This window comes from Pan troglodytes, chromosome 18 (assembly GCF_028858775.2).
Source record: "Pan troglodytes isolate AG18354 chromosome 18, NHGRI_mPanTro3-v2.0_pri, whole genome shotgun sequence".
NCBI classification, from domain to species: domain Eukaryota; kingdom Metazoa; phylum Chordata; class Mammalia; order Primates; family Hominidae; genus Pan; species Pan troglodytes.
Genome location: NC_072416.2, coordinates 30,026,653 through 30,053,100, shown reverse-complemented (window position 1 = coordinate 30,053,100; position 26,448 = coordinate 30,026,653). Strand labels below are relative to the sequence as shown.

General features: G+C 42.5%; 1 protein-coding gene across 10 annotated transcripts in view; it reads right to left on the bottom strand.

The window, feature by feature from the left end:
• IL21R (interleukin 21 receptor) overlaps nt 1–24,412 on the bottom strand; it is a 46,920-nt gene extending 22,508 nt beyond the window's left edge. For 2 of the 10 annotated variants that reach the window (XM_063797748.1, XM_024349493.3), the window contains exons 1-3: nt 24,191–24,341; nt 23,818–23,924; nt 23,216–23,356 (exon numbers count right to left, since the gene is read on the bottom strand). Coding sequence is in view for 3 of the 10 variants with exons in the window: in XM_024349493.3 (XP_024205261.2) it covers nt 23,216–23,265 (50 nt within the window). In the remaining 7 variants the exon portion in view is untranslated. Of the gene's footprint in view, nt 1–23,215; nt 23,393–23,817 lie in introns of all 10 variants that reach the window. The other 8 variants (XM_063797744.1, XM_024349495.3, XM_054669054.2 and 5 more) reach the window with 8 other exon arrangements.
• Between the last annotated feature and the right edge of the window lie 2,036 nt (nt 24,413–26,448).

Below are 26,448 nucleotides of genomic sequence, written 5' to 3'. Positions count from 1 at the left end.
TTCCCCTCCCATCCTCTCAACTCAACTTTCATGGTCCACGTGCTGTATCCCTGCAGCCACACTGGAGTGTTCCAGAACTCCTGCCACTAGCCTATTGCGTTTGAGGTTTTCACTGGTGCTACTATTAATTATCCACTTACTATTGATCTTTACCTTGCCTCCTATTTTTTACTCCAATAAACATGTCTCAAAAATATTATATCATGACCATCAGCAGATAACTGGCATGAAATAGGCAGTGTGCGCCATGCTGGTTAAGACACAGACTATGGAGCTGGCTGGTCTCAGTTCAAATCCCAGCTCTGCCACTTATAGGCTTTGTGGCCTTGGGCAGTTTGCTTAACCTTTCTGGGCCTCATCTGTAAAATGGGAGTAATGATAATCACAGCACCTGCCTCATAGGTCTTTGGGAGAATTAAATTAGTCAACATTTATAAAGCATTTAGAACAGTGCCTGGCATATAGCAGATATTATATAAGTGTTACTTAAACAAAACAATCAACTTACCATAAAACTAAATACAATACAACATAAAAACTAAATACAGGAAAAACAAAGGCAGTAATTGAATTTTAGTGACATGCTACTGCCTGCCTGAGAGTCCTAGAAACTGGAGATGTGGTTTGTCTTTGTTTAAAGTTAAGAAAGGGAGGCCGGGCACACTGGCTCATGCCTGTAATCCCAGCACTTTGGGAGGCCGAGGTGGGAGGATCATTTGAGGTCAGGAGTTCGAGACCAGCCTGGCCAACACGGCGAAACCCCATCTCTACTAAAAATACAAAAATTAGCCGGGTGTGATGGTGTGTGCCTATAATCCCAGCTACTCAGGTGGCTGAGACAGGAGAATTGCTTGAACCCAGGAAGAGGCGGAGGTTGCAGTGAGCAGAGATTATACCACTGTACTCCAGCCTGGGCAACAGAGCAAGACACTCTGTCTCAAAAAAAAAAAAAAAAAAACAACAACAACAACAAAAAAAGAGAGAGTAGTGTTTAAGATGCGATAGCACCAAATCGAGAATCTTGCCTCCTCCATCAGCAGGGCAAGTGATGAAAGGGCCTAACGCTTTCACTAGGGGATCCAGGGATATTTAACACTGTTTAAAATAAACTGCTCACTTCTGGGAAACATCAGCTTAAAAACACAGACTTTCTCCATCACTCCCTCCTCATGCTCCCACAGCACCAAGTGGGGCCTACCCTAATTCCACTGCCTTCTCTGCCCCGAATCCATCCCCTTTTGGGTCTTTGCACGCAGGCTGACCCCTGACGGCAACAGCACCTTATCCTCAGATACAGATCGGGCCACCATGTGTGTTTCCTACAAGGACAGAAGGTGTCTTAGGAGGCTTCCTGCTACAGGAGCCCCTTGATATGGTTTGGATATTTGTCCCACCCAAATCTCATGTTGAAATGTCATCCCCAATGTTGGAGGTGGGGCCCGGTGGGAGGTGATTGGATCATGGGGGCGGATTTCTCATGAATGGCTTAGTGCCATCCGCTTGGTGATGAGTGAGTTCACCTGAGATCTAATTGTTCAGAAGTGCGTGGTGCCTCCCCTTTCTCTTTTGCTCCAGCTGTCGCTATGTGATGTGTCTGCTTCTGCTTCACCTTCAGCCTTGAGTAAAGGCTCCCTGAGGGCCTCCTTACCAGAAGCCGAGCAGATGCTGGCAGCATGCTTGTACAGCCTGCAGAACCATGAGCCAATTAAACCTCTTTTCTTTATAAATTACCCAGTCTCAGGTATTGCTTTATGGCAATGCAAGAATGGCCTGACACACCGCTGCAGCACCCAACCTCTGCAGTCTCCTACGGAGGAGTGAAGTGCACCTGACTTGGAGTGTGCCAGGTCCCAGCTGTGTGTCTTTGGGCAAGTTCTCTAACCCCTCTGATTCTCTGTTTTCTCATCTATAAAATGGAGGTCATCAATCTTTGCTGCAGGTTTGTCATGAGCATTAAAAGTGTCATCAAACTTGAAGTCCTGTAGGTGCATTTATCCACCAGTTTCAGTGCTGAGAAATGTTTCCTGGAGTTGCTGTAATTCACCCTAAAAGTTGACCAAATTTCAGGAGATTCTGGGGAAATGGAGAAGCTTGGGGCAGGAAATTAGATTGAAGTGAGTGCTATGGAGAATATAAGGTGCTTAACTTCATGGTCAACGTGGTGGCTCATGCCTGTAATCCCAATACTTTGGGAGGCCGAGGTGGGTGGATCACCTGAGGTCAGGAGTTTGAGACCAGCCTGGCCAACATGGTGAAACCCATCTCTACTAAAAATACAAAAATTAGCCAGGTGTGGTGGTGGGCACCTGTAATCCCAGCTACTCTGGAGGCTGAGGCAGGAGAATTGCTTGAACCCAGGAGGTGGAGGTTGCAGTGAGCCGAGATTGCACCACTGCACTCCAGCCTGGGTGACAGAGCGAGACTCCATCTCAAAAAAAAGAAAAAGAAGAGAAAAGAAATACAAAGAAAAACCACAATGACATACCATTTTAATTTTGTCGGATTGGCAAAAACTGAAAGTCTGATGACATCACATATTGCTCAGGATATGATATAATAGGAACTCTCATTTATAGCCAGAGGAAATGTAAATTATTACAACTGGTCTGGTAAAAAGTTTGGCATGACCTAATAAAAGCGAACACATGCCCTACCTAAAACCCAGTAACTTCACTCTTATGTAAACTGGTAAAGAAATTCTTCCTGCATGTCTATAGCAGCATTGATTTTAATAGTGAAAAATTGGAAACAATCTAAATAGCCATCATCAGGAGAGTGAAAAAATAAATTGCAATACTGTCACTCAGTGTAAACGTGAATCATTTACAGCCACACACAACAAAGTGAATGACTCTCACAAACAAAATTTGGAGTGAAAAAAGGAAGTTAGAGAACAGCATAAGCATAATAACACCATCGACACCACACTGAAAACCATACAAAATCATCCTATATATTTTTTAGGTAAGCATACCCATCATAAAAATATTTAAAAATTCATGGGGATAATAACATCAAATTTTGAATAGTGTGGAAAAGGAGGGGGTGTGAGAAGGAGGAATGTTCAAGGGTCTCATCAGTTTGGTAAAGCTTTGTGAAGCTATCATGGGTGTTGATTATATTTTATGCCCTTTTGTATGTTCAAACTATTTCATACCATTTTAAATGTAAGTGAGGCTTAGTTTTGTAAAATAAAATATGGATGAGGGACTTCCACTTCTGGCTATAATGAAGTAGCTGTTGTCAGACTAATCCTCCCACTGAGGGCAACTACTAAGCAGAAAAAAAAAAAACTGCACAAGAGAGTGCCAAGTTATATAGTACTTAAGAGAGGAAAAATGCATTGAAATTCTGCATGCAATTTCCCCTCAAATCATGTGCAAAGTCATTGAAAATAAGTAGCATGCCAAGAAACTTAGCAAAAAAACACCTGCTAATAGGTGGGAAAACTAAGAAGGAATTTTCACAGTTTTACAAGCTGAGGGAAGAATTAGAGTTCAGGGCCTGGCAAAAAAAAAGATGGGCCCTGGTGAGTACCCAGCTATTTAGAAAATACTATTCCTCGGGAATAAGGAAAAATTAGAAATAGTTCATTCTTGACTGCATCAAGGTGTAATCTGCTTATATGCTATATGTCTGCTAGAAGAAAATTTAAATTGATCTAGAAAAAGTTAGCTTCATCGAAAGCCTCTATACTTTTTATACATAATGTCCAACTTTCAGTTAAAATTACAAGGTAAACCAAAAAGCAGTATCAAATGATCAACAATGAAGATAAAATAGACAATAGAAAAGTTACTTAGGTGAATTGGAAAATGGCATTATCAGATATGATTTAAAATAACTATGATTAATGTGTTCAAAAATTCTACCAGAAATTTGGAACCTATTTAAAAAGTAGAAATCCTGGAACTGAAAAATATAATCACTGAAGTTTATAAGGACTGAAGAGATGGATTTGGCAACATACTAGCAACATCAGAAGAGAGGATTAGTAAACTGGAAGATTGGTCAATAGAAAATACCAAGATTGAAGCGTGCAGAGAAAAAAAGTTCAAAAATACAGAAAAGAGCAAAAGAGACATAGAAGACATTGTGAAACAATCTAACATACATGCATTTGCAATTAAGAAGCAGAAGAGAGAGAAAACAAGTAAGAAGAAATAGCAGTGATCTTAAAATTTTTTTCCAAACTAACAAAAGACATTAAGCCACAGATTTAAATAGCTCTACAAACCACAAATAGGATAAATACAAAGAAAACCACATCTAGGCATATCATAGAAAAACTATTTTAAAAAATAAAAGACAAAGATATGCAGTAGGCAGAAAAAAAAAGACACTTCACCTTCAAGGAAGAAACAATAAGACTGGCAGGGGACTTTTTAACAAAATGATGGAAGACAGCAGACAATGGAACAACTTCTTTCAATGCTGAAATTTCAAAAGCCAACTTAGAATTTTATATCCAGAAAAAAAATCTCTTAAAAAATAAAAGTAAGGTCAATATGATACGGACAGCTATAAAAATATTACAGTTAACGTCATACTTAATGGTAAAGAAATGAAAGCTTTGCTCCTAAGATCATGAACAAGACAAGTATGTTCACTCTTGTGACTTTTATAAAACATTTTACTAGAGGTTCTAGCCAAGGCAATTAGGTAAGGAAAAGAAATAAAAGACTTTCAGATTGGAAAGGAAGAAGTAAACCATTTCTCTTTGCAGATAATATGATCTTGTATATACAAAACTAAAGGAATTTACACCTAAAACGAACAAAAACCAATTAGAGCTAATAAACAAATTTAGCCTAGTTGTAGAATATAAGATTAATAGACACAAATAATGATATTTTATACACACTGGCAATAAATAATCTGAAGATGAAATTAAGAAAGTGATTTCATTTACAATAATACAAAACAGAACAAAATGGTTAAAGTAAATTTAACAAAATTCATTAGTTAATATGAGATGAATTTGTTTATTAGTGTGAGACTTGTGCAATAAAACCTACAAATGTTATTGAAATAAATTATAGAAAACCTAAATAAATGGAGGATATACCATGTTCATAGATTGGAAAGCAATGTTATCAAGATGACGCCTCAAATTGATCTACAGATTCAAAGTAATCTCTATAAAAAATCCCAGCTGGCTCTTTTTTTTTTTTTTTTTTGCAGAAATTGACAAACTAGTCCTAAAATTTATAGGGAAATGTAAGGGACTAGACTAGCCAAAAAGATTTTGAGAAAGAACACAGTTGGAGGAGTCAAACTTCCTTATTTCAAAGCTTACTACAAAGCTACACTTATCAACACTGTGGTACTGACACATAGATGTACATATAGATCAATGGGATTGAACTGAGAGTTCAGAAAGAAGTGCATATATTTATGTTTAACCGATTCTTGATGAGGGTGCCAAAACAATTCAATGGGGGGAAAGAATAGTCTTTAAAACAAATGGTACCACACAAATGGATATCCACAATGCAATCTAATGAAGCTAGATTTCTACTTCACACCATATACAAAAATTTACTCAAAATAGATTAAAGACTAGATGTAAAAAGTAAAACTATTAAACTCTTAGAATAAACCTAGGTGTAAATCTTCATGACCTTGTATGAGACAATAATAGTTTTTTAAATATGACACAAAAGCATAAGTAAACAAAGAAAAAATAGATCTATTAAACTGTATCAAAATTTAAAATGTTTGTGCTTCAAAAAATACTATCAAGAAAGTAAAACTATAACATACAGCATGGGGAAAAAAGCATTTGCAAATCATGTATTTGTTAAAGGTCTGGTATTTAGAATATACAAAGAATTCTTGCAACTCAAGATCTAAAAGGCAAGAATTAAAATTTTAAATGGGCAAAAGATTTGGATAGACATTTCTCCAAAGAAGATATCCAAACAACAAACACATGAAAAGGTGGCCATTGACATTACTCTCTAGAGAGATGCAAATCAATAACATAATGAGATACCACTTCACATGCATTAGGATGGTAATAATAATAATCAATCACAAGTGTGAATGAGGGGGCGGAGGGTGAGAATGTAAAATGGTGCAGCCACTGTGGAAAACAGTTTTGCAGTTCTTCAAAATGTTAAATACAGTCACGTGCTGCATAATGATATTTCAGTCAATGACAGACTGCATATACATAGGCAGGCCCATAGGACTATAACGAAGGTGAATAATTCCTATTGTCTAGTGACGTCATGACACAACACTTTACTCATGGGCTTGTGATGATGCTGGTGGAAACAAATTTACTGCACTGCCAGTCATATAAAAGTATAGCATATGCAGGGCTAGGTGCGGTGGCTCACGCCTGTAATCCCAGCACTTTGGGAGGCCGAGGCAGGCAGATCATTTGAGGTCAGGACTTCGAGACCAGTGTGACAAACATGGTGAAACCCCGTTTCAACTAAAAACACAAAAAACTTAGCCAGGTGTGGTGACACATGCCTGTAGTCCCAGCTACTCAGGAGGCTGAGGCAGGAGAATCACTTGAATGGGGAGGCAGAGGTAGCAGTGAGCCGAGATTGCGCCACTGCACTCCAGCCTGGACAGCAGAGTGAGACTCCGTCTCAAAAAAAAAAAAAAAAGATAGCGTATACAATTATGTATTGTACATAAGTTACTGGTGTAGTATATTTACTATACTATATCTTAAATCACTATTTTAGGGTGTGCTCCTTGTACTTACTAAAAAAAAAATGTTGGACAGGCACAGTGGCTTACGCCTGTAATCCCAGCACTTTGGGAGGCTGAGGCAGGCAGATCACTTGAGGTCAGGAGTTGGAAACCAGCCTGGCCAACATGGTGAAACCCCATCTCTACTAAAAATACAAAAATTAGCCAGGCACGGTGGTGTGTGCCTGTAATTCCAGCTATTCATGAGACTGAGGCACAAGAATTGCATGAACCCAGGAGGTGGAGGCTGCAGTGAGCCAAGATTGTGCCACTGCACTCCAGCCTGGGTGACAGAGTGAGACTCTTAAAAACAAACAAAAATGTTAACTTGTAAAACAGCCTCAGGCAGGTCCTTCAGGATGGATTCCGGAAGAAGGCATCATTATCATAGGAGATGCCAGCTCCATGTGTGTTTTTGCCACTGAAGACCCACCAGTGGGACAAAATATGGAGGTGGAAAATAGTCATATTGGTGATCTTGACCCTGTGTAGGCCTAGGCTAATGTGTCTGCCTGTGTCTTAGATTTTTTGTTTTTTTGTTTTCTGGGTTTTTTTGAGATGGAGTTTTGCTCTTGTTGCCTAGGCTAGAGTGCAATGGCGTGGTGTCGGTTTTCCCGGGTTCAAGTGATTCTCCTGTCTCAGCCTCCCAAGCAGCTGGGATTACAGGCGCCCGCCACCATGCTTGGCCAATTTTGTATTTTTAGTAGAGATGGGGCTTTCACCATGTTGGCCAGGCTGGTCTCGAATTCCTGATTGCAGGTGATCCACCCTCCTTGGCCTCCCAAAGTGCTGGGATTACAGGCATGAGCCACCATGCCCCGCATGTCTTAGGTTTTAACAAAAAAAAATTTTTTTAAGTAAAAAAATAAAAAATAAAAAAATTTAAAATATAATATATAAAAAGGCTTTTAGAATAAGAATATAAAGAAAAAATATTTTGTATAGCTGTACAATGTGTTTGTGTCTTAAGTGTTAGTACAAGATGCACGAAAACACTTAAGTGTTATTACAATAAGATAACTGTTATTACAAAAGTGTTATTCAAAAAGTTTTAAAAAGTTAAAATGTTTATAAAGGAAAAATGTTGGCCGGGCGCAGTGGCTCATGCCTGTAATCCCAGCACTTTGGGAGGCCAAGGCGGGCAGATCACGAGGTCAGGAGATCAAGACTATCCTGGCTAACATGGTGAAACCCCGTCTCTACTAAAAATACAAAAAACATTAGCCGGGCGTGGTGGCGCACACCTGTAGTCCCAGCTACTCTGGAGGCTGAGGCAGGAGAATTGCCTGAACCTGGGAGGCGGAGGTTGCAGTGAGCTGAGATCGCGACACTGCACTCCAGCCTGGGTGACAGAGTGAGACTCTGTCTCAAAAAATGAAATAAAATAGGGCCGGGCGCAGTAGCTTACGCCTGTAATCCCAGCGCTTTGGAAGGCCGAGACGGGCGGATCACAAGGTCAGGAGATCGAGACCATCCTGGTTAACACGTGAAACCCCATCTCTACTAAAAATACAAGAAATTAGCCGGGCGCAGTGGCAGGAGCCTGTAGTCCCAGCTACTCGGGAGGCTGAGGCAGGAGAATGGCGTGAACCCGGGAGGCGGAGCTTGCTGTGAGCCGAGATCGCGCCACTGCACTCCAGCCTGGGCGATAGAGCGAGACTCCGTCTCAAAATAAAATAAAATAAAATAAAATAAAATAAAATAAAATAAAATAAAGGAAAAATGTTACAGTAAGCTAAAGTTAATTTATTAATTTAAAAATTCAAATACATTTAGAGTAGCCTAAGAGTTCAGTGTTGATAAAGTTTACAGGAGTGTACAGCAGTGTCCTGGGCCTTCACATTCCCTCAGCACTTACTCACTGACACCCAGAGCAACTTCGAATCCTGCAAACTGCATTCATGGTATGTGCCCTACACAGGTGTGCCGTTTTTTCATATTTTATATCATGTTTTCACTGTACCTTTTCTATGTTTAGATACACAAATACTTACAATTGTGTTACAGTTGCCTACAGTATTCAGTACCGTATCATGCTGTGCAGGTTTGTAGCCAATTAGCAATAGGCTGTAAGATACAGCCTAGGTGTGTAGTAGGCTATACCACCTAGGTTTGTGTAAGTGCACTCTATGACGTTCACACAATGACAAAATTACCTAATGACACATTTCTCAGAATGTATCCTCGTCATTAAGCAATGTATGACTGTTTCCATATAACCAAGAAATTTCACACCTAGTTATATAGTGAAAAGAATTGACCAGATGCAGTAGCTCATGCCTGTAATCCCAGCATACTGGGAGGCCAAGGCGGGAGGGTTGCTTGAGCCCAGGAGTTTGAGACTAGCCTGGGTAACATGGCAAGACCTCATCTCTACAAAAATTAAAATGAAAACATTTTCTGGGCATGGTGGTATGTACCTGTGGCCCCAGCTACTCAGGAGGCTAAGGTGGGAGGATCACTTGAGCCCAAGAGTTTGAGGCTACAGTGAGCTGTTTTCACACCATTGCACTCCAGCCTGGGTGACACAGAGTGTGACCCTGTCTCAAAAAAAAAAAAAAAAAAGAAAGAAAAGAAAAAGAAAAAGGAAAGAAAACAATTGCGGATATATGTCCAGAAAGAAATGTACAAACCATTGTACATAAATGTTCACAGCAACATTATTCATAATACCAAAAAACTGGAAACAAGCAAAATTTCTACCAACTGGTGAATGGATAAAGAAATGTAGTATATCCATACAGTAGAATGTTATTTAGCCATATAAGGGAATGAACTACTGATACGTGCTACAAAACGGATGAACTTTAAAAATTCATGCTGAAGTAAAGACACCAGACACAAAAGGCCTCATATTATATGACTCCGTATGTATGAAACGTCCAGCATTGGCAGATCCATAGAGACAGAAGGTAGGTTAGTGGTTGCCAGGAGCTGAGGCTGAGGGGCGGGGGGATAGAGAGTAATAGCAATGGATGTAGGTTTGTTTTTGGAGTGATGAAAATATAGAGTTAGTGGTGATGACTGCACAACTTTGTTGAATTGCACATCTTAAGGTACATTTTCAGTTTTGTGAATTACATCTGAAATACAGATTTTTGAAAATGAAGGCAAAATAAGGATTTTTTTTCAGACAAAAATAAGTAAGAGATTTTGTCATTGATAGACCTGCATCAAGAGATATACAACAGTGAGTTTTTCAGGTAAAAGAAAAATAATTCCAGATGGGAAGCAAGTTACTGTAGGGTGAAATGAAGGGCAACAGAAAGTACTCTAAATATATGAATTAGGCTGGGCGCGGTGGTTCACGCCTGTAATCCCAGCACTCTGGGAGGCCTAGGTGGGTGGATGATCTGAGGTCAGGAGTTCGAGATCAGCCTGGACAACATGGCAAAACCCAGTCTCTACTAAAAACACAAAAAATTAGCCAGGTGTGGTGGCGCAAACCTGCAGTGCAGGCTACTAGGGAGGCAGAGGCAGGAGAATCACTTGAATCTGGAAGGTGGAGCTTGCAGTGAGCTGCAACTCCAGCCTGGGTGAGAAAGTGAGACTCCAGCCTGGGTGAGAAAGTGAGACTCTGTATCAAAATAAATAAATAAATAAATAAATTACTATGATTTTTAATTTCTTAACATACTAATGATGTAAACTATATGCAGAATTAAAATACACGACCATGAAACCCCAAAGGTAAGAAGAGGTGAATAAAGTTAAAGAAGACTTTGTACAAGAGGACTTCAAATTGTACAAGAGGACTTCAAAAAGCTCATGGAAACATGGAATTAAAGATAACAATTAAAAAATAAACTCTATTTCTCAACATAAATTCAGTCAAGGTCAAGGCACTTTTGTAAGTGATGATACCAGGCACATAGTCCATCTCCAAAGAACTGGGGGGTCCTGGGAATGTAACCATGTCAATGCAGGCTTTTTTACATTATTAACTAAAGAAAAATGGGTGATCGTTAAAGATTGCTTAAGATTAGGAGACAAAAAGAAGTCAGAAGGAGCCAAACAGGACTTTAAGGTGGATGCCTAATTTCTCATGGAAGCTGTAAAATTGCCCTTATTTGATGAGAAGAATGAGCAGGAGCATTGCTATGGTGGAGGACTCTCTGGTGAAGCTTTCCTGCGCATTTTTCTGCTAAAGCTTTGGCTAATTTCCCCAAAACACTCTCATGATAAGCAGATGTTATCATTCTTTGGCTGTCCAGAAAGTCAACAAGTAAAATGCCTTGAGCATCCCAAAAACCTGTTGCCATGACCTTTGCTTTTCTTGACCGGTCTGCTTTTGTCTTGACTGAACCTCGTCTACCTCTTTGGAGCCACTGCTTTGTCTTCAGGATGAACTGGTAAAGCCATGTTTAATCTCCTGTTACAATTACGTGAGGAAATGCTTCTGAATCTTGATCCTATTAGTTTAAAATCTGCATGGAAGTTTCTGCCGTTGTCTGCAGCTGATCTGGACACAGTGGTTTGGCACCCAGGAAGTGGGAAGTTTGCTCAACTTTAATTTTTTGGTCAGAATTGTGTAACCTGAACTAATTGAGATGTCTATGGTGTTGGCTATTGTTTGGGCTGTTAATCGTTGGTCCTCTTCAGTTAGGGCATGAACAAGATGAATTTTTTCCTAACAAATTGATATGGATGATCGGCCACGGAGGGCTTTATCTTTATCATTGATTTCGCCATTCTTCCACCCTAGTTGCACCATAAATTTGATGTTTGTTCCTGCTTCAATTTTAGCAGAATTCATGTTGCAATGATAGGGGCTTTTTTGCAAACAGATGCCTTATCCTTCTTGTGCCTCAAACTAGATCCTGTTCAGACATGTTATAGCAAGTTAGTACAAGTTTATTTTGGTGCAGAAAAAAGTTTGAACTTCATGCATAGTTTTTTCATAATTTGAATTTTCCATGAACTTTTGGAAGAATTCATATTAGGTAGATGCTAATAATAATAAGTATGCATGTTGTAATCTCTAAGATAAGCACAAAAAGAATATAAAAGAAAGTACAATGAACAAACTAATAGGAAAAATGGAATAATAATTTTTAAAACTTGATTTTCTAAAAACTAGAACAAAGAAGGAAGAATAGATAGGTCAAAAAAGAAAACAAATAGCAAGATGGTAGACATAATCCCAGACACATCAGTGCTTTCATTGATGTCTGAAATAAAAGGCAGTCTTAATACCAAAACTTGACATTAAAGGAAAGTAGAATTACAGGTCAATCTTTCCCATAAATAATCTAAAAAATATCGGAAACAAAATATTAACAAGTCAAATCTAATAATATGTATAAAAATAGATAACATATTATTATCACATTGGTTTATTTCAGGAATGTAAGGTTAGTATGACATTTAGAAACCATAATCAATTTCACCACATTAACTCAATAAACAAGAAAATTTATATTATCATTTAATAAGTTCAGAAAGCACATTTAATAAATCGCAACACCCATTCATGATTTTTAAAACCTGTCAGGAAAGCAGAAATAGAGGAGTCTTCTTTAATCTAATTACGATCACACACACACACACACACACACACACACACACTATACATAGCTAACATTATCCTTAATTGTGAAATATTGAACACTTCCTCACTGAGGTCAGGGCAAAAACAAAAACATCTTATACTAGAGGTGCTAATTAACATAATAAGGCAACAATAACAAACTTTTAATTTATAAAGATTAGAAAACTACGTGTTTAAGTTATATAAGAATTGAGGAACCAGAAAAGTCCACGATACTCAACAAATAAACTATTAGAATAATAATTGTTAAACAAAGAAGCTGAAGATGAGATCAATATAAAAATCTATTGTATTTCTAACAATCAGCAAAATTGACAAACCCTTAGTTAAACTAAGAAAAAAAGAGAGAAGACTCAAATTAACTAAAATCAGAAATGAAAGAGGAGACATTGTAACTATGTCACAGAGATAAAAAGGATTCTAAGAGACTACTATGAACAATTATATGCCAACAAATTGGATACTTCAAATAAATTAATAAATTCCTAGACATATACAACCTACCCAGACTGATCATGACAAAACAGAAAATCTAAGCAGACCTAAACTAGAAAGGAGATTGAATCAGTAATCGAAAACCTCCTAGAAAAATAAAAAAAGGCCAAGACCAAATGGCTTCACTAGAGAATGCTACCAAATACTTAAAGAATCAACACCAATTCATCCCTAACACTTCCAAAAAATTGAACAGTAGGGAACACTTCCAAACTCATTTTATGATGCCCCAGTACCAAAGCCAGACAAAGATGCAAGAAAACAAAACCATAGACCAGTACTCTTGATGAATACTGATGCAAAAATCCTCAACAAAATGCTAGCAAACCAAATTTAACAACACATTAAAAGGCTATACACCATGACCAAGTAGGATTTATCTGCAGAATTCAAGGATAGTTACAAAAATCAGATAAATGTAATACATGAAATTAACACAAAGAAGGACAAAAATCACATGGTCATCTCACCTGATGCAGAAAAAGTATTTGAAAAAATTCAATACTCTTTCATGATGAAGAAAACATTCAAGGAACTAGAAATAGAAATAAATTACCTCAACATAACAAAGGTTATATATAAAAAGCCCACAGTGAATATATTCAACAGTAAAAAACTGAAAGCTTTTCCTCTAAGATCAGGAACAAGGCATCGATGCCCACACTTGCCATTTCTATTCAACTGGAAGTTCTAGCCAGAGCAATTAGGTAAGAAAAAGAAATAAAAGGTATCCAAATTGGAAAGCAAGAAATGCAATTATCTCTGTTCACAGATTACATGATTTTATATGTAGGAAACCCTAAATATTAAAAAAATGGTTAGAACTAATACGTGAATTAAGCAAAGTTGCAGGATACAAAGTCAACACTCAAAACTCAGTTGCATTTTTTACATTAACAATGGACAATCCAAAAAGAAACGTAAGCAAAAAATTTCATTTACAATAGCATCAAAAAGAGAAAAGTACTTAGGAATAAACTTAGCCAAGGAGGAGAAAGACTTGTATAAAACATTTTTGAAGGAAATTAAAGAACACAGATAAGTGAAAAGACATCCCATGATCATGGATTGGAAGACTTAATATTGTTAAGATGACAATACTACTCACAGAAAACTGAATTTAATATAAACTCTATCAAAATCTCAATGACAGTTTTTGCAGAAATAAAAAAAGAATTCATCCTAAAATTCATATGGAACTTCAAGGGACCCTAAATAGCCAAAATAATCTTGAGAAAGAAGAACACTCTAAAAAAAAGAAGAAGAAGAAGGAGAAGGGAAGGAGAAGAAAGCTGGAGGCCTCACATTTCCTGATTTCAAAATGTATTTAAAAGCTACAGTAATCAATATAGTATGGTACTGGCATAAAGATAGATATACAGACCAATGGAACAGAATAGAGAGCCCAGAAATAAACCCTTGTGTGTATAGTCAAATGATCTACAAAGGCACTAAGTCTATACAAGAGGGAAAAGGAAGTTTGTTCAAGGAAATAGTGCTGGAAGAACCAAATATCCATATGCAAAAGAATGATGTTGGATCCTTATTTTACTCCATATGCAAACATTAACTCAAAATGGGTTAAAGACAAACATAAGGCCTGAAACTATAAAACTCCTAGAAGAAAACATATGGGAAAATCTTTGTGAAATTGGAATGGGCAATGATTTCTTGTATGTGATAACAAAAGCACGGGCAACAAAAGTAAAAATAGACATATGAGACTACATCAAACTTTAAAACTTCTGTTCAGCAGAGAAAATAATCAACAGAATCAAAAGGCAACCTATGGAATGGGACAAAATATTTGCAAACCATACAAGAGATATGGGGTTAATATCTAGAATATACAAAGAACTCCTACAACTCAATAACAACACAAAAACAAATAACTCAATTTAAAAATGGCCGGGTGTGGTGGCTCACACCTGTAATCCCAGCATTTTGGGAGGCCGAGGTGGGCGAATCACCTGAGGTCAGGAGTTCAAGACCAGCCTGGCCAAGATGGCGAAATCCCATCTCTACTAACAAATACAAAAATTAGCCAGGCATGGTGGCAGGCACCTGTAATTCCAGTTACTCAGGAGGCTGAGGCAGGAGAATTGCTTGAACCTGGGAGGCAGAGGTTGCAGTGAGCCAAGATCACACCACTGCACTCCAGCCTGGGCGACAGAGCAAGACTCTGTCTCAAAAAAAAAAAAAAAGGACAAAGGACATGAATAGACATTTCCCCAAAGAAGATCAGCAAATGCCCATTAAGCATATGAAAAGATGCTCAACATCACTAATCATCAGGGAAATACAAATTAAAACTACAACGAGATATCATCTTGCACTTGTTAGGATGGTCATTATAAAAAAAAAGAAAAGAACAAATGGTGGTGAAGATGTAGAGAATTGAAACCCTTGTGCACTTTTAGTGGGATTGTAAAATGATGCGAAACTTTAAAAAAATTTTTAATTAAAAAAATAGAAATACCAGACATATATCCGAAAGAAATAAAAACAGCATCTCAAAGAGATATTTGCACACCTGTTTCTGCAGCATTATTTACAATAGCTAAGATGAGCAAGTAACCTAAATTTATTGATAGGCGAATGGATAAAGAAAATGTAGTACATACATAATGGAATATTATTCAGCCTTTAAAAAGGAGGAAGTCCTGTCATATGTTACGACATGGATGCTTCTTGAGGACATTCTGCAAAGTGAAATAAACCAATTGCAAAAAAACAAATACTGCATTGTATCACTTATATGATGTATGTAAAGTAATCAATCTCATAGAAACAGAAAGTGGAATGCTGCTTGCCATGGACTGGGGGAGGGAGAAATGAAGAGGTGTTTTTCAATGGGTATAGAGTTTCACCCATGCAATAGGAAAAAGTTCTAGAGATCTCTTGTAAACCAATGTGCATACAGTTTACAATATTGTACTGTACATCTAAAAATTGTTAAGGGTAAAAAAGATCTACTGGTTAATAAAATCCAAACCCGGGACACTATACTTTGCACTACAATATCCTCTCTTTTTAGATTAGCAAAGGAAAAGATCCATAAACATTACAAAAGCAAAGAAAGGCAGGAAGCCCTCAACTGGTGGTCAGTTGAAGTGGGCTGGGTTTGATAGCTATTTCTTTTAACATCTGGAACTTTAGCTTTAAAAAGTGTTAATAAAGTCATAAAGTATAAAAACTCATTATATTTCTGTACACTACAAACAGTCAAGAAATTTTAAAATTATGCCATTTACATCAGCATCAAAAAATCAAATATCCGAGAAGAAATCTAATGAAAGATGTGCAAGACTTTTTTTTTTTTTTTTGAGATGGAGTCTTGCTCTGTCACTCAGCTCTGTCACTAGAGGCACAGTCTCTGCTCACTGCAACCTCCGCCTCCTGGGTTCAAGCAATTCTCCTGCCTCAGCCTCCCGAGTAGCTGGGATTACAAGCATGCACCACCACACTCAGCTAATTTTTGTATTTTTAGTGGAGACAGGGTTTCACCACACTGGCCAGGCTGGTCTCGAACTCCTGACCTCAAGAGATCCACCCACCTTGGCCTCCCAAAGTGCTGGGATTACAGGTGTCAGCCACTGCACCTAGTTGATGTACAAGACTTCTACACAGAAACCTACAAGACATTACTAAGAAAAATTAGAGAAAACATAAATAAGTGGTGGTACATACTATGTTCATGGATTGGAAAATTTAATATTTTAAGGATGCTAGTCCCCCCCAAATTGAAGTAAAGTTTCAGTAAAATCCAAAATTTCAAGAAAAAAATCCCCTGCAAGATTTTCTTTGGTGGAAATTGACAAGATAGTTCTAAAATTTATATAGAAATACAAAGGACCGAAAACAGTTTAGACAATTTTGAAGAAGAATGTCAAGATTTATAAAGTAATTTAGAAAGTATGGCATTGTTGCAAGGAAAAACAAACTAACCAATGGAAAAGAACAGAAACAGTAGAAATAAACTCATGTATTCAACCACTTGATTTTCAGTAAGTCACCAGTGCAAGGCAGTGGAGAAAAAACATTATGTTTTCTTAAATGATGGTATATTAATTGAATATTCATATGGAAAAAGTAAACCTTGACCCCTACCTCACACCACACAGAAAAATAAACTACAGATAGACTGTAGACCTAAATGTGAAAGGTAAAACAGTAAATCATCTAGAAGAAAACACAGAATAATATTTTTATCACTTTATTGCAGGCAACACTTCTTAAACAGCACATAGAAAGTTCTGGTCATAAAGAAAGACTTATAAATAAACTTCATTAAAATTAAGATTTTTTTATTGATCAAAAGTTTCCATTAAGAGAATGGAAAAGAAACTGAAAGAGGAAGAGGGAAAGAATTATACATATATATGTAAATTTATAATAAAATATAAATATAAAAATATTTATTTATAAATATATATTTATAAAATATAAATTATATACAATAAACATATATAATTTATTTTTATATATATATATGGAGAGAGAGAGAAATAAACACAAACAATTCCAAGTGCTGAAAAGGATACAGAGTAACTAAACTCTCTGTCTCTACTCAATATTCTGGTAAGAGTGTAAATTGACACAACCACTTTGGAAAACTTCTGCTGAGCAGAGACTCAACATTTCCATTTCCAAGTTATATAACCAAAGAGAAATGCAAGCATATGTGCACAAGCAGACATGTACCAGCATGTTCATAGCAGCCATTATTTACAACCTCCCCACACTGGAAAGAACCCAAGTTCTTGGTTTCCCTGTATCTTTTTTCTGTCACACGATTGAGGAATGGGATGCGTCTAGTTCCTCAAGTCGGCCATTCTCTGCAATGTGACCCAGGTAGGGACATGGAGCTGAAAGTGAAAGGTGGGTAGTGTGGTAAAAGTAAAATGGCCCTATTTCCTATAGGGATCACAAAGAAATGAGGTGGGCGAAGAGGGACTCCCCAGAAGTGCCAGGAACAGGAGCCAACAGGTCACCAGAAGAGGAAGTGTTAAGGCGGAGGGACTTCCCGAGAGGGAACACAGAAGAAAGAACTCCTAAAGTTATCCAGGGTCTTCAAGGACTTCTGCCCACCTGCTCTCCTGCTGGTCCTCCTCTCTGACCTTCCTGCTATAGCTACAGGGCTGTGGTTCCTCCAACTCCATTCTTACTCCAACCATGTCATTCCATGGCTCTCTGTTGTCCACAAGAGAAAACCCCCAAATTCCTTGTCTGGTATTCAAGGCATTTCAGGATCTAGCCCCCAGTATTCATACTGGACTTCAGGCTCATCAGACCACTGACAGCCTCACCAACATGCTCCATTCACCTGGCTTGCACACCTGTGCATGTGCTGTTTTAGCCACGGAAACTATCTGCCCTTTTTGACTGACTGTTAGCCTCCTACTCAGTCTTCAAAATCCCATTCAAATGGCAGCTCCTCTGTCAATCTTTGACCTCTCCAAAGAGCATGAGTCACTCCTTCCTCTGGGGTCCACCCTCCACATAGTACATAGCTCATGGTGTTTTCATCTATATTCTGGGCACCATCTAGGCAGGGACAGTGTGTTTCTTTGTTACTGCTGAATCCCCAGTAACTAACCAGTGCCTACAGTGGGTGCTCAAAACATTTGCTACATGAGTGACTAAATGAAAGAGAATGCTTTCTATGGAAACGAATTGTGAACAAACATTATCCTCAATGTTAAGACCTATGTAGACCGTACACTCCAAAGTTAAATCTTACCCTTTTTGACCCATTTTTCTGGAGCTTAGGGGATTGAGAGCCTTATGTATTTGGTGAGGATACGTTTTTTGTTGTTGTTTGTTTTGTTTTGTTTTTGAGATGGAGTCTTGCTCTGTTGCCCATGCTGGAGTGCAGTGGCACGATCTTGGCTCACTGCAACCTCCGCCTCCCGGGTTCAAGTGAGTCTCCTGCCTCAGCCTCCCAAGTAGCTGGGATTACAGGCATGGGCTACCAAGCTTGGCTAACTTTGTATTTTTAGTAGAGACAGGGTTTCACCATGTTGGTCAGGCTGGTCTCAAACTCCTGACCTCAGGTGATCCACCCTCCTTGGCCTCCCAAAATACTGGGATTACAGGCATGAGCCACCGCACCTGGCCGAGGATAAAAGCTTTAATGCTTCAATCTTTTTTTCCTGCATCAGGGCCTTTGGACATGCCTTTCCCTCTGCCTAGAATGCTTTTCCCCCAGCTTCTTTCCTTTCTCATCCTCAGGTTTCAAGTTCAGTGTTGCCTCTTCAAAGAGGCAACCCTATCTGAACTGGGTCTACGCCACAGATCTCTGTACCCCACATCCCCTAGTTTGTCTCCTTCATAGCAGGTGTAATATGAGGAATCGTTTTGTAAATGTCTCTGTGTATGTGTTTGTAACTTGTTTCTGTACTGAAGCATGAGCTCTCAGAGGCTGGGTAATTGACCTATTTTGTTCAGCACAGTATCCCTAGTGCAGAGAAGGGGACCTGTAGGTGCCCAATAAGTAGCTGAAGAAGAATGTTAAGTGAATGAATGAATGAGGCTAAAAATGGAGACAGCCCCTAAGAGGTCCTGCTTTCCTCATTAGCTTCCTCACTGTCCCCAGAAACTCCCCCCAAACCCACCTCAGGCAACATCTTCTGCTCCCAGAGTGTGAATAATCATGACTAATGTCATCAGATTAGTAACAAGGAACTTTCAGAGAAGGACAGTGGGCTGCCCAGGGTCACACAGCAAGTTCTCATCTCAGTGGGTTCTCAGGCTGGGGAAGAACTAGCCCAGTGGCCCTGGGTCAGAAAGCAGACTCTGCCACTCACTCACAGTGGGAACTTGGCCATATCTCTGCCTTTCTTTGAGCCTCAGCTTTCCTCATCTGTGGAATGGGGGCAGCAGGCTTAGCCTGGATGAGGAGTGTGAGGCAGGTTAGTGTGGTTAGTATTAGGTGTGTGGTTAGTGTTAGTTGCTTTTCATCTTTTTTTTTTTTTTCGCCAGTGGCAAGGGGTGGGTTATGGGTGTCTGAAGGCAGGTATGTTGGGGACCTCAGGCTTACAGCTTAATCAGTAGAAGATGAAGGTGAGAGGAAGGGCCTTCCCCTCCCCAGCTCGTGCAACCTCTGAGGCTGTGCGGCCTCTCAGCCTATCTCTCTCTCCTAGCCAGGCAGCAAATCTCTATTAGCTCCAGCAATCTTTCCCTCCTGGCACTTCTTCCAGCCTGTGCAACCTCTCCTAGCTGTGGAGCATGAGGTCCCAGTCCCAGCACCCGCACCCCCCACTCCCCACCCCCGCTGCCTGTGCAACCTCTATCTCCCTGCAAGCCCTGCCATCCTCTGCAGCCTTGCCCAAACCTTGCAACCTCTCAGCCTCTGCAGCCAGATCTCACTCCGGCTCCATTTCCTCCAGCCCAGGAGGGGCCGCTTGTAGAACAGTGAAAGGAGGCTTTGAACTATGCCACGAGGTGGAGCGGAGCTGGCCACCCACCGTCTCTCTCCCCTCAGTTCCCAGCAGCCCCCATCAGCCTGCCCTGGCCCTGGCCAAAGTGGACTGGTGTTACTGATTCATTCTGGGGAAAGTTGGCAAGCCCTCGTCCTAGTCAAGCCCGCTTGGCAGATGGGGAAAGGAGGCCCAGAGAGGCCCAGGGCCTTGTCCTGTTCACACAGTGGGGGATGGCAGGGGCCTGGGCTAGGACCCGGGCTGGTGCACTTGCCCCAACTCCCTGGGGACAATTCAGGGCAGGGGTCGGGGTGGCCAGATCCTTCCTGTGGGCTGCAGAGATCAGCAGGCTGGGTTCCTGATGCAGATGTCCTGGGCAGTCGGGGGCCCTCCTTGGGGCCCCTGCCCCCCAGCCCGGGGAATATTCTCAGGTCGTTTCAGAAGTTCCAAGTTTACTCAGAGGTCTCATTTGAGCTGTCATGAAAAGTCCCTTTGGCCTGGGGCCAGGGCAGGGAGTGGGGGCGGTGGCACCTGTGAGCCAGGGGTGGGGGTGGGTTCCTCCCATTGCCCCCTCTCCCTCCCCTTCACGTGTCCGGGGGCTCCGGAGGGCAGGGAAGGAGGGCATGTGAGGAAGGGGCTGCGAGGGCAAGAAGACCCTCTTCCTGGAGGAAGCATCTGTTCCCCTCTTTTCACTGCTCCCTTCTAGACGGTTCCCTGAGTGACCCTAGAAAAACCCCCACCCTGCTCTGAACTTCAGTTTCCCCATCTGTAAAAGGGGGGAAGCAGAATCATCGTAAGAGCTCTCATTTACTGAGGTCTCATATATGCCGATATGACCAATAATATTTATTATTTTTTTATCTGTATTTTCATAGCTAAAAGCAAAGAGCTCTTACATATTTAAAGTAAAACATAGGCCGGTCACGGTGGCTCATGTCTATAATCCCAGCACTTTGAGAGACTGAGACAGGCAGATCACTTGGGCCCAGGAGTTCAAGACCAGCCTGGCCAACATGGTGAAACCCCGTCTCCACTAAAAATACAAAAATTAGCCAGGTGTGGTGGCAGGTGCCAGTAGTCCCAGCTACTCGGGAGGCTGAGGCAGGAGAATCGCTTGAACCTGGGAGATGGAGGTTGCAGTGAGTTGAGATTGCACTACCGCACTCCAGCCTGGGCAACAGAGCAAGACTCTGTCTCAAAAAAGAATTAAAAAAAAAAAAAAGTAAAACATGATAGCGGGCACTTCTCATGAGCCATCTGTGCCCAGCTCTTTTGCCTTCCTCATCACACTAGCTCTCTCTGTGTACCCCAGAGCTTCAGGACCTAGGGAGGTGCCTGGGCCATGGTAGATGTTCCATAAAGAATAGGTTGAGTAAATCCTCACCACAGACCTAAGACAGGCATTCTTATTCCTATTTCCACTCTTACAGATGCAGCAACTGAGCTGCAGAAAGGTTAAGTGGCTTCCTCAAGGTCACACAGGTACTAAGCGGTGGAGCTGGGACTTGAACCCAGGTCTGGCCAGTTCCACAGCTCAAAGTCACAGGGGGTGGTGTGCTGGGAAGCCAGTTCCAGTGCCCCCATCTAACCGCGGGCACCCCTTCCTAGTTGTGTGGAGAAGGCCCCTGTGCCTGCCTGTGAGGATGCTGAAGGCGCTAGCTTCCCTCTCTGGCTGTGGAAGGAATGGATACCCCGTTCCTTTCATTCATTTATTTATCAGGCACCTGGGTTGTCCTGATGCTACAAAGAGGTGGGTTCCTCCCAGAACTTCTGGTGGCTGGCTTTCTCTTGAATGGGCCTCCTCCTCCGGTATCCACCCCCTACTCTACTGCCCACAAGCCCCTTACTGGCTCTAACCCCCACCTCCCAGTTTCTTCTCCTAGCCGGAAACCAGGATCGCTGGGCAGTGGGAGCCTGCAGTCTGAGCTCAGAGCTGTCTTTGCCTTGCTCTCCCCACCTCTCCTGGTCCTGGATTCTGCCTCCTCCTATCACAAGAGCTTTTAGCTACCTCCACTGTGGGACTGAGTAAGGATCCGGACACCCTCCTGGCAGAGGAGCGGGCAGGACAGGGGCATCGCTGAGCCCACGGTGGGGAGCAGGTGAGCAGGGCCTCTCCTCTGGGGGTTGCCTGTCCTCGTGGGAATGAATACTCAGCCATCCCCATCCAATGCTGCTTCCCAGAAGCTACCCAGGCCCACGAGTCTTGTTTTCATGTTATTCTATCTAGCAGGTGGTGGCCTTGTCCTACAGACTGGCATCCAATCCCAGCTCCATGTCATCTGGTCACAGTTAACCTGGGGCAAGGTTGTCCCCACTAAGCCTCACTCTTGTCATCTGTGAAATGGGCTGAATGAGGCTGCCCGCTTCACCTGTTGAGGACTATGGGAGATCCTTAAGTGCCTACAACATGGTGAGTTGGCACTGGGGTCACCAGAGCCAGGTGGCTGGCCAGGCAGGACCACAGCAGCCTGAGTGTGTCGCTCCCCCTCTGTCACTCTTGGAGTCGGGCCCGTCTCCATGGGCTCAAAGCTTCTCATGCCACAAACTGTCTTCCTCAAAGGAAAAGGGCCATTAGGAGCACAGCTTTCACCCTGTTCGGCCCTGAGGTCCCCACAACTAGCTCCACCAGGATGGGGGTACCTTGGTCCCCATTTCATAGATGAGAAAACCATGGCTTCTCGAGGCTAGAAGCAGAGAGACTTGCCCAAGTTCACCGAGTGAGGAAGGCGCGTGGCCGGGTTTTGACCTGGCAGGTTTTCCCCGACTCCACCATGTGCTTCTGAAAGCCCCACTCTCCCACCAGGGAATCACAGATGTCCTCCTCGCAGCAGCCTCCTGACTTTGAATGTCCCGCACCTGGTCTTCTGCCTTCACTGAGCAGAGACGTCATTCCTGCGGCAAGTCCTAAGTTCCCGCTCCCCAGGGCTCCTCCACCAGGAATGTTCTTCCTTTCCCATCCTTCAAGGCTCAGCCTCCACTGACCTCCCCACCCTCCTCTCCTCCACATGCACAGGGAACTGGGTTGGCCTCTTACCATCCGACCCGTTCCCCGTGCTTCATGAGAAAGATGCAGCGACAGCTCATGGGGTCACCTGGCTTGACTGCCCGACCTGCTACGTCCCAGTTGAGTCACCGAGGGAAAATCACTCTACCTCTCGCAGCCTCATTGCCTCATCTGCGAAATGGGCACACCAGCCCTTGTTTTGAATGACTGGGTGCAATCAAGGTGGTAAGACATAGAAACTGACACAGAATGGGTCCCATCAGGCTCTACACCCATGCCCGTCACCTCCCGGCTCAGCCGCCCAGAATCGGGTGATTGACATGTTATGTTTGGCTTGAAACTGGCTTTCCTTCCCCAGCCCGCTACATTTTGGAGGCTGGTTTTCAAGATAGAGGGTCGTCTCAGCCACATCCCTGCTGCTGGGCCCCTAAGCTGTGCTGAACAAGAGACCCCAACCTCAATTCTGCCCAGCCTCACTGCATGAACCTTCTTTGCCTCAGTGTCCCCAATTGTGACTTGGGCACAGTCCTCCGAGGCCTCCCACTGTGACACTAGATGCAGCAGGCAGGGAACAGTCCCTCCTAGGCAGAGAAGGCACCCTGGTCCCAGCAGAAAACCAGGGCTGGAATTACCTTCTGTTTCGGCTTCTTTCTCAGAAATCCATTCCGTGTGCTGGGGGCAGTCTGATGGGCTTCTGGGGGTGGCAGCCGGGTTCAGCGTGGGGGTGACAGATGAGGGTCTGAGAAAGCAGGCAGAGGCCTGGGGTGAGAATCCACACCCAGCCCGAGTCACCAATCAGGCTGTCATAAGACCTGTCACTCTGATGACGGGCAGCTGGGCCTCCAGGCAGGTGTCCCACAGAGCAGCAGACAGAGGAAGGAGACGGCAAGGCAGGTACCAGGCGGCCGCAGCAGGGATGCAGGGGCCGCAGACAGACAGACACAGCTGCGTGGCTGTCAGCCACACTCAGGGAGAGGCAGGCAGAGGGCCAGATGCAGAGCTTACGGTCACTCAGCAGAGAGACGCCAGTGGGTCTGTCCGAGGCCGCTGGCTGCCACCCAGCCGCATGTGCAGAGTGGGGAGGAAGAGGAGGATGTGGTGAGCCGCTCCCCGCCAGCCCCGCCCACCCGCAGCTGGGCTCCTCCTGGGAGGGAGTGAGAAAGAGGTGGGAGGGGGCCCAGCCCCACAGCAGGCACTCACTGTCACCAAAGGTCACCTGCAAGTAAGACATTTGGGGCCATCGGGGTGACACTTCCCTCTTAGGGACCTGTGACATCATCCCCACAGGCCTCTCAGTCATAACCCATGAGGCAGGCAGTGCCTCCTGGAGCCACCACATTGCACAGATGTGGAAACTGAGGCCAGAGGTGTGAAGATGTGGCACAGTTTCACCCGTGGACCCGGAGTCCTCATTGGCCGAGTCCAGTCCCTCAGCACAGAGAGAAGGACCAGAACCTTGCCCAAGGTCCCACGGAAGCCCCTTTTTCAGACTTTGCAAACCAGCCTGTTTCTTATTCCTGAGCCTTACCTGCCTAGTAGGGTCTGAACTTGGGACCCTCTGCTCTGGCTTGACCCCCATGCCTCTCTGCCTCCATTTCCTTTGGATCCAGTCTCCTGCTGCAGAGCTCCAGGGAGCAGGACCCCTTGGGCACGTCACATCACCTCTCTGAATGCCTCACTTTGCCCATCTGTCAAATGGGGGCACCTAGCTATGAGGAAGAGGGCAGACATTAACACATGAGATTTCAAGAAGAAAATAGAGAAAAGAAATTCTCAAGAGAATTTTCATCTTGCTAACATGCCAGAGGCCCATAAGAGGGTCAGATGTTTCTGGAAGACATTTAAGAAACCAGGAGACAAAATGTAACAAGCTTAATGCCTAGTGCAGTTTCCAAAGGAGAGCAAGAGAATTGCTACCACCACCACCACCACCACCGCTGCCACCACCACTGCTACCACCATCACCGCTACCACAACCACCACCGCTACCACCACCACCACTACCACTGCCATCAGCACCACCTCGAATTATTTGGTGCCTACATGATCTCACTTTATGCCACAAAGTGTGAGGCAGACAAGATTAGTCCCATTTTACAGACGGAGAGACTGAGGCCCAGAGGAGTGAAACATCACACAAGCTAAGAAGATTTAGAGCTGGGATCTGAACCTGGATGTATTTGATTCCTAAGCTTATACCAGGCTGTGAAAATAGGGCCATACCAGGATGAAATGTCCCACAGTTGGGGGAGGCTATTTTATGCTGTTTTGATAACAAGATGCAATTTGTAGCTCTCCCTGCTGACTCATTTTTGGGAATCAACTTGCTGTTGACTTTCGTGACCACTCCAGAGAAAAAAGAGAAAGCGTCTTGCTATTCTTTCTTTCTTTTTTCTTCTAGCTGTTTTTGAGGAACTTGGTACAAATTCCCCTGTGGTTGATTTGAAGGATCCTGGCCCTGTAGAGCTCTTCCCAGCTACCGAAATGTGTCGTGTTCTCTGGAGAACAAACCTTGGGAAGACGCCAGCTTTTGTTTTTCTTTCTCTTGATCTTCGGGGTGAATTCTCTGATAACATGCACTGAAATTTGTAGTGGTTGAAAGATCAGGAGAAGAGACAGTAAAAAGAGCTAATATTTGCTGAAAGCTCACTGTGTGCCAGGGTTTTAAGGACTTTAAAGATGCACCCTCTCATTTAAACCTCAGAAATACTCGAGAAGGCTGTGTGCAGCGGTGCACACCTATAATTCCAGCATTTTGGGAGACTGAGGTGGGAGGATCGATTGAGACTAGGAGTTCAAGACCAGTCTGGGCAACATAGCAAGACCCTGCCTCTACAAAAAAATTTAAAAATTAGACAGTCATGGTGGTGCACGCCTGTAGTCCCAGCTACTCTGGAGGCTGAGGTGGGAGGACCACTTGAGCCAAGGAGCTGAAGGCTGCAGTGAGCTATGACTGTAGTGCTGCACTCAAGCCTGGGCAACAGAGCAAGACTCTGTCTTTAAAAATAAAATCCCCAAAATGAAAAAGAATGAGTCTAGAAGATAGTTAGCATCATCATCATCATCGTCCCTGTTTTACAGATGAGGAAACTGAGGCTCAGAGAGGTTAAGTGACTTGTCCAAGGTCACACAGCTGGTGAGTGGCAGAGTTGGGATTTGAACTCAATCATTTGGGCTCCAGAGCCCGCACTCTTGTTAACTCACTACACTGCTCTGGGGTGTGTATTAAAGCAAGGATATTCAATTTCTCCTCCCTCCCTCCT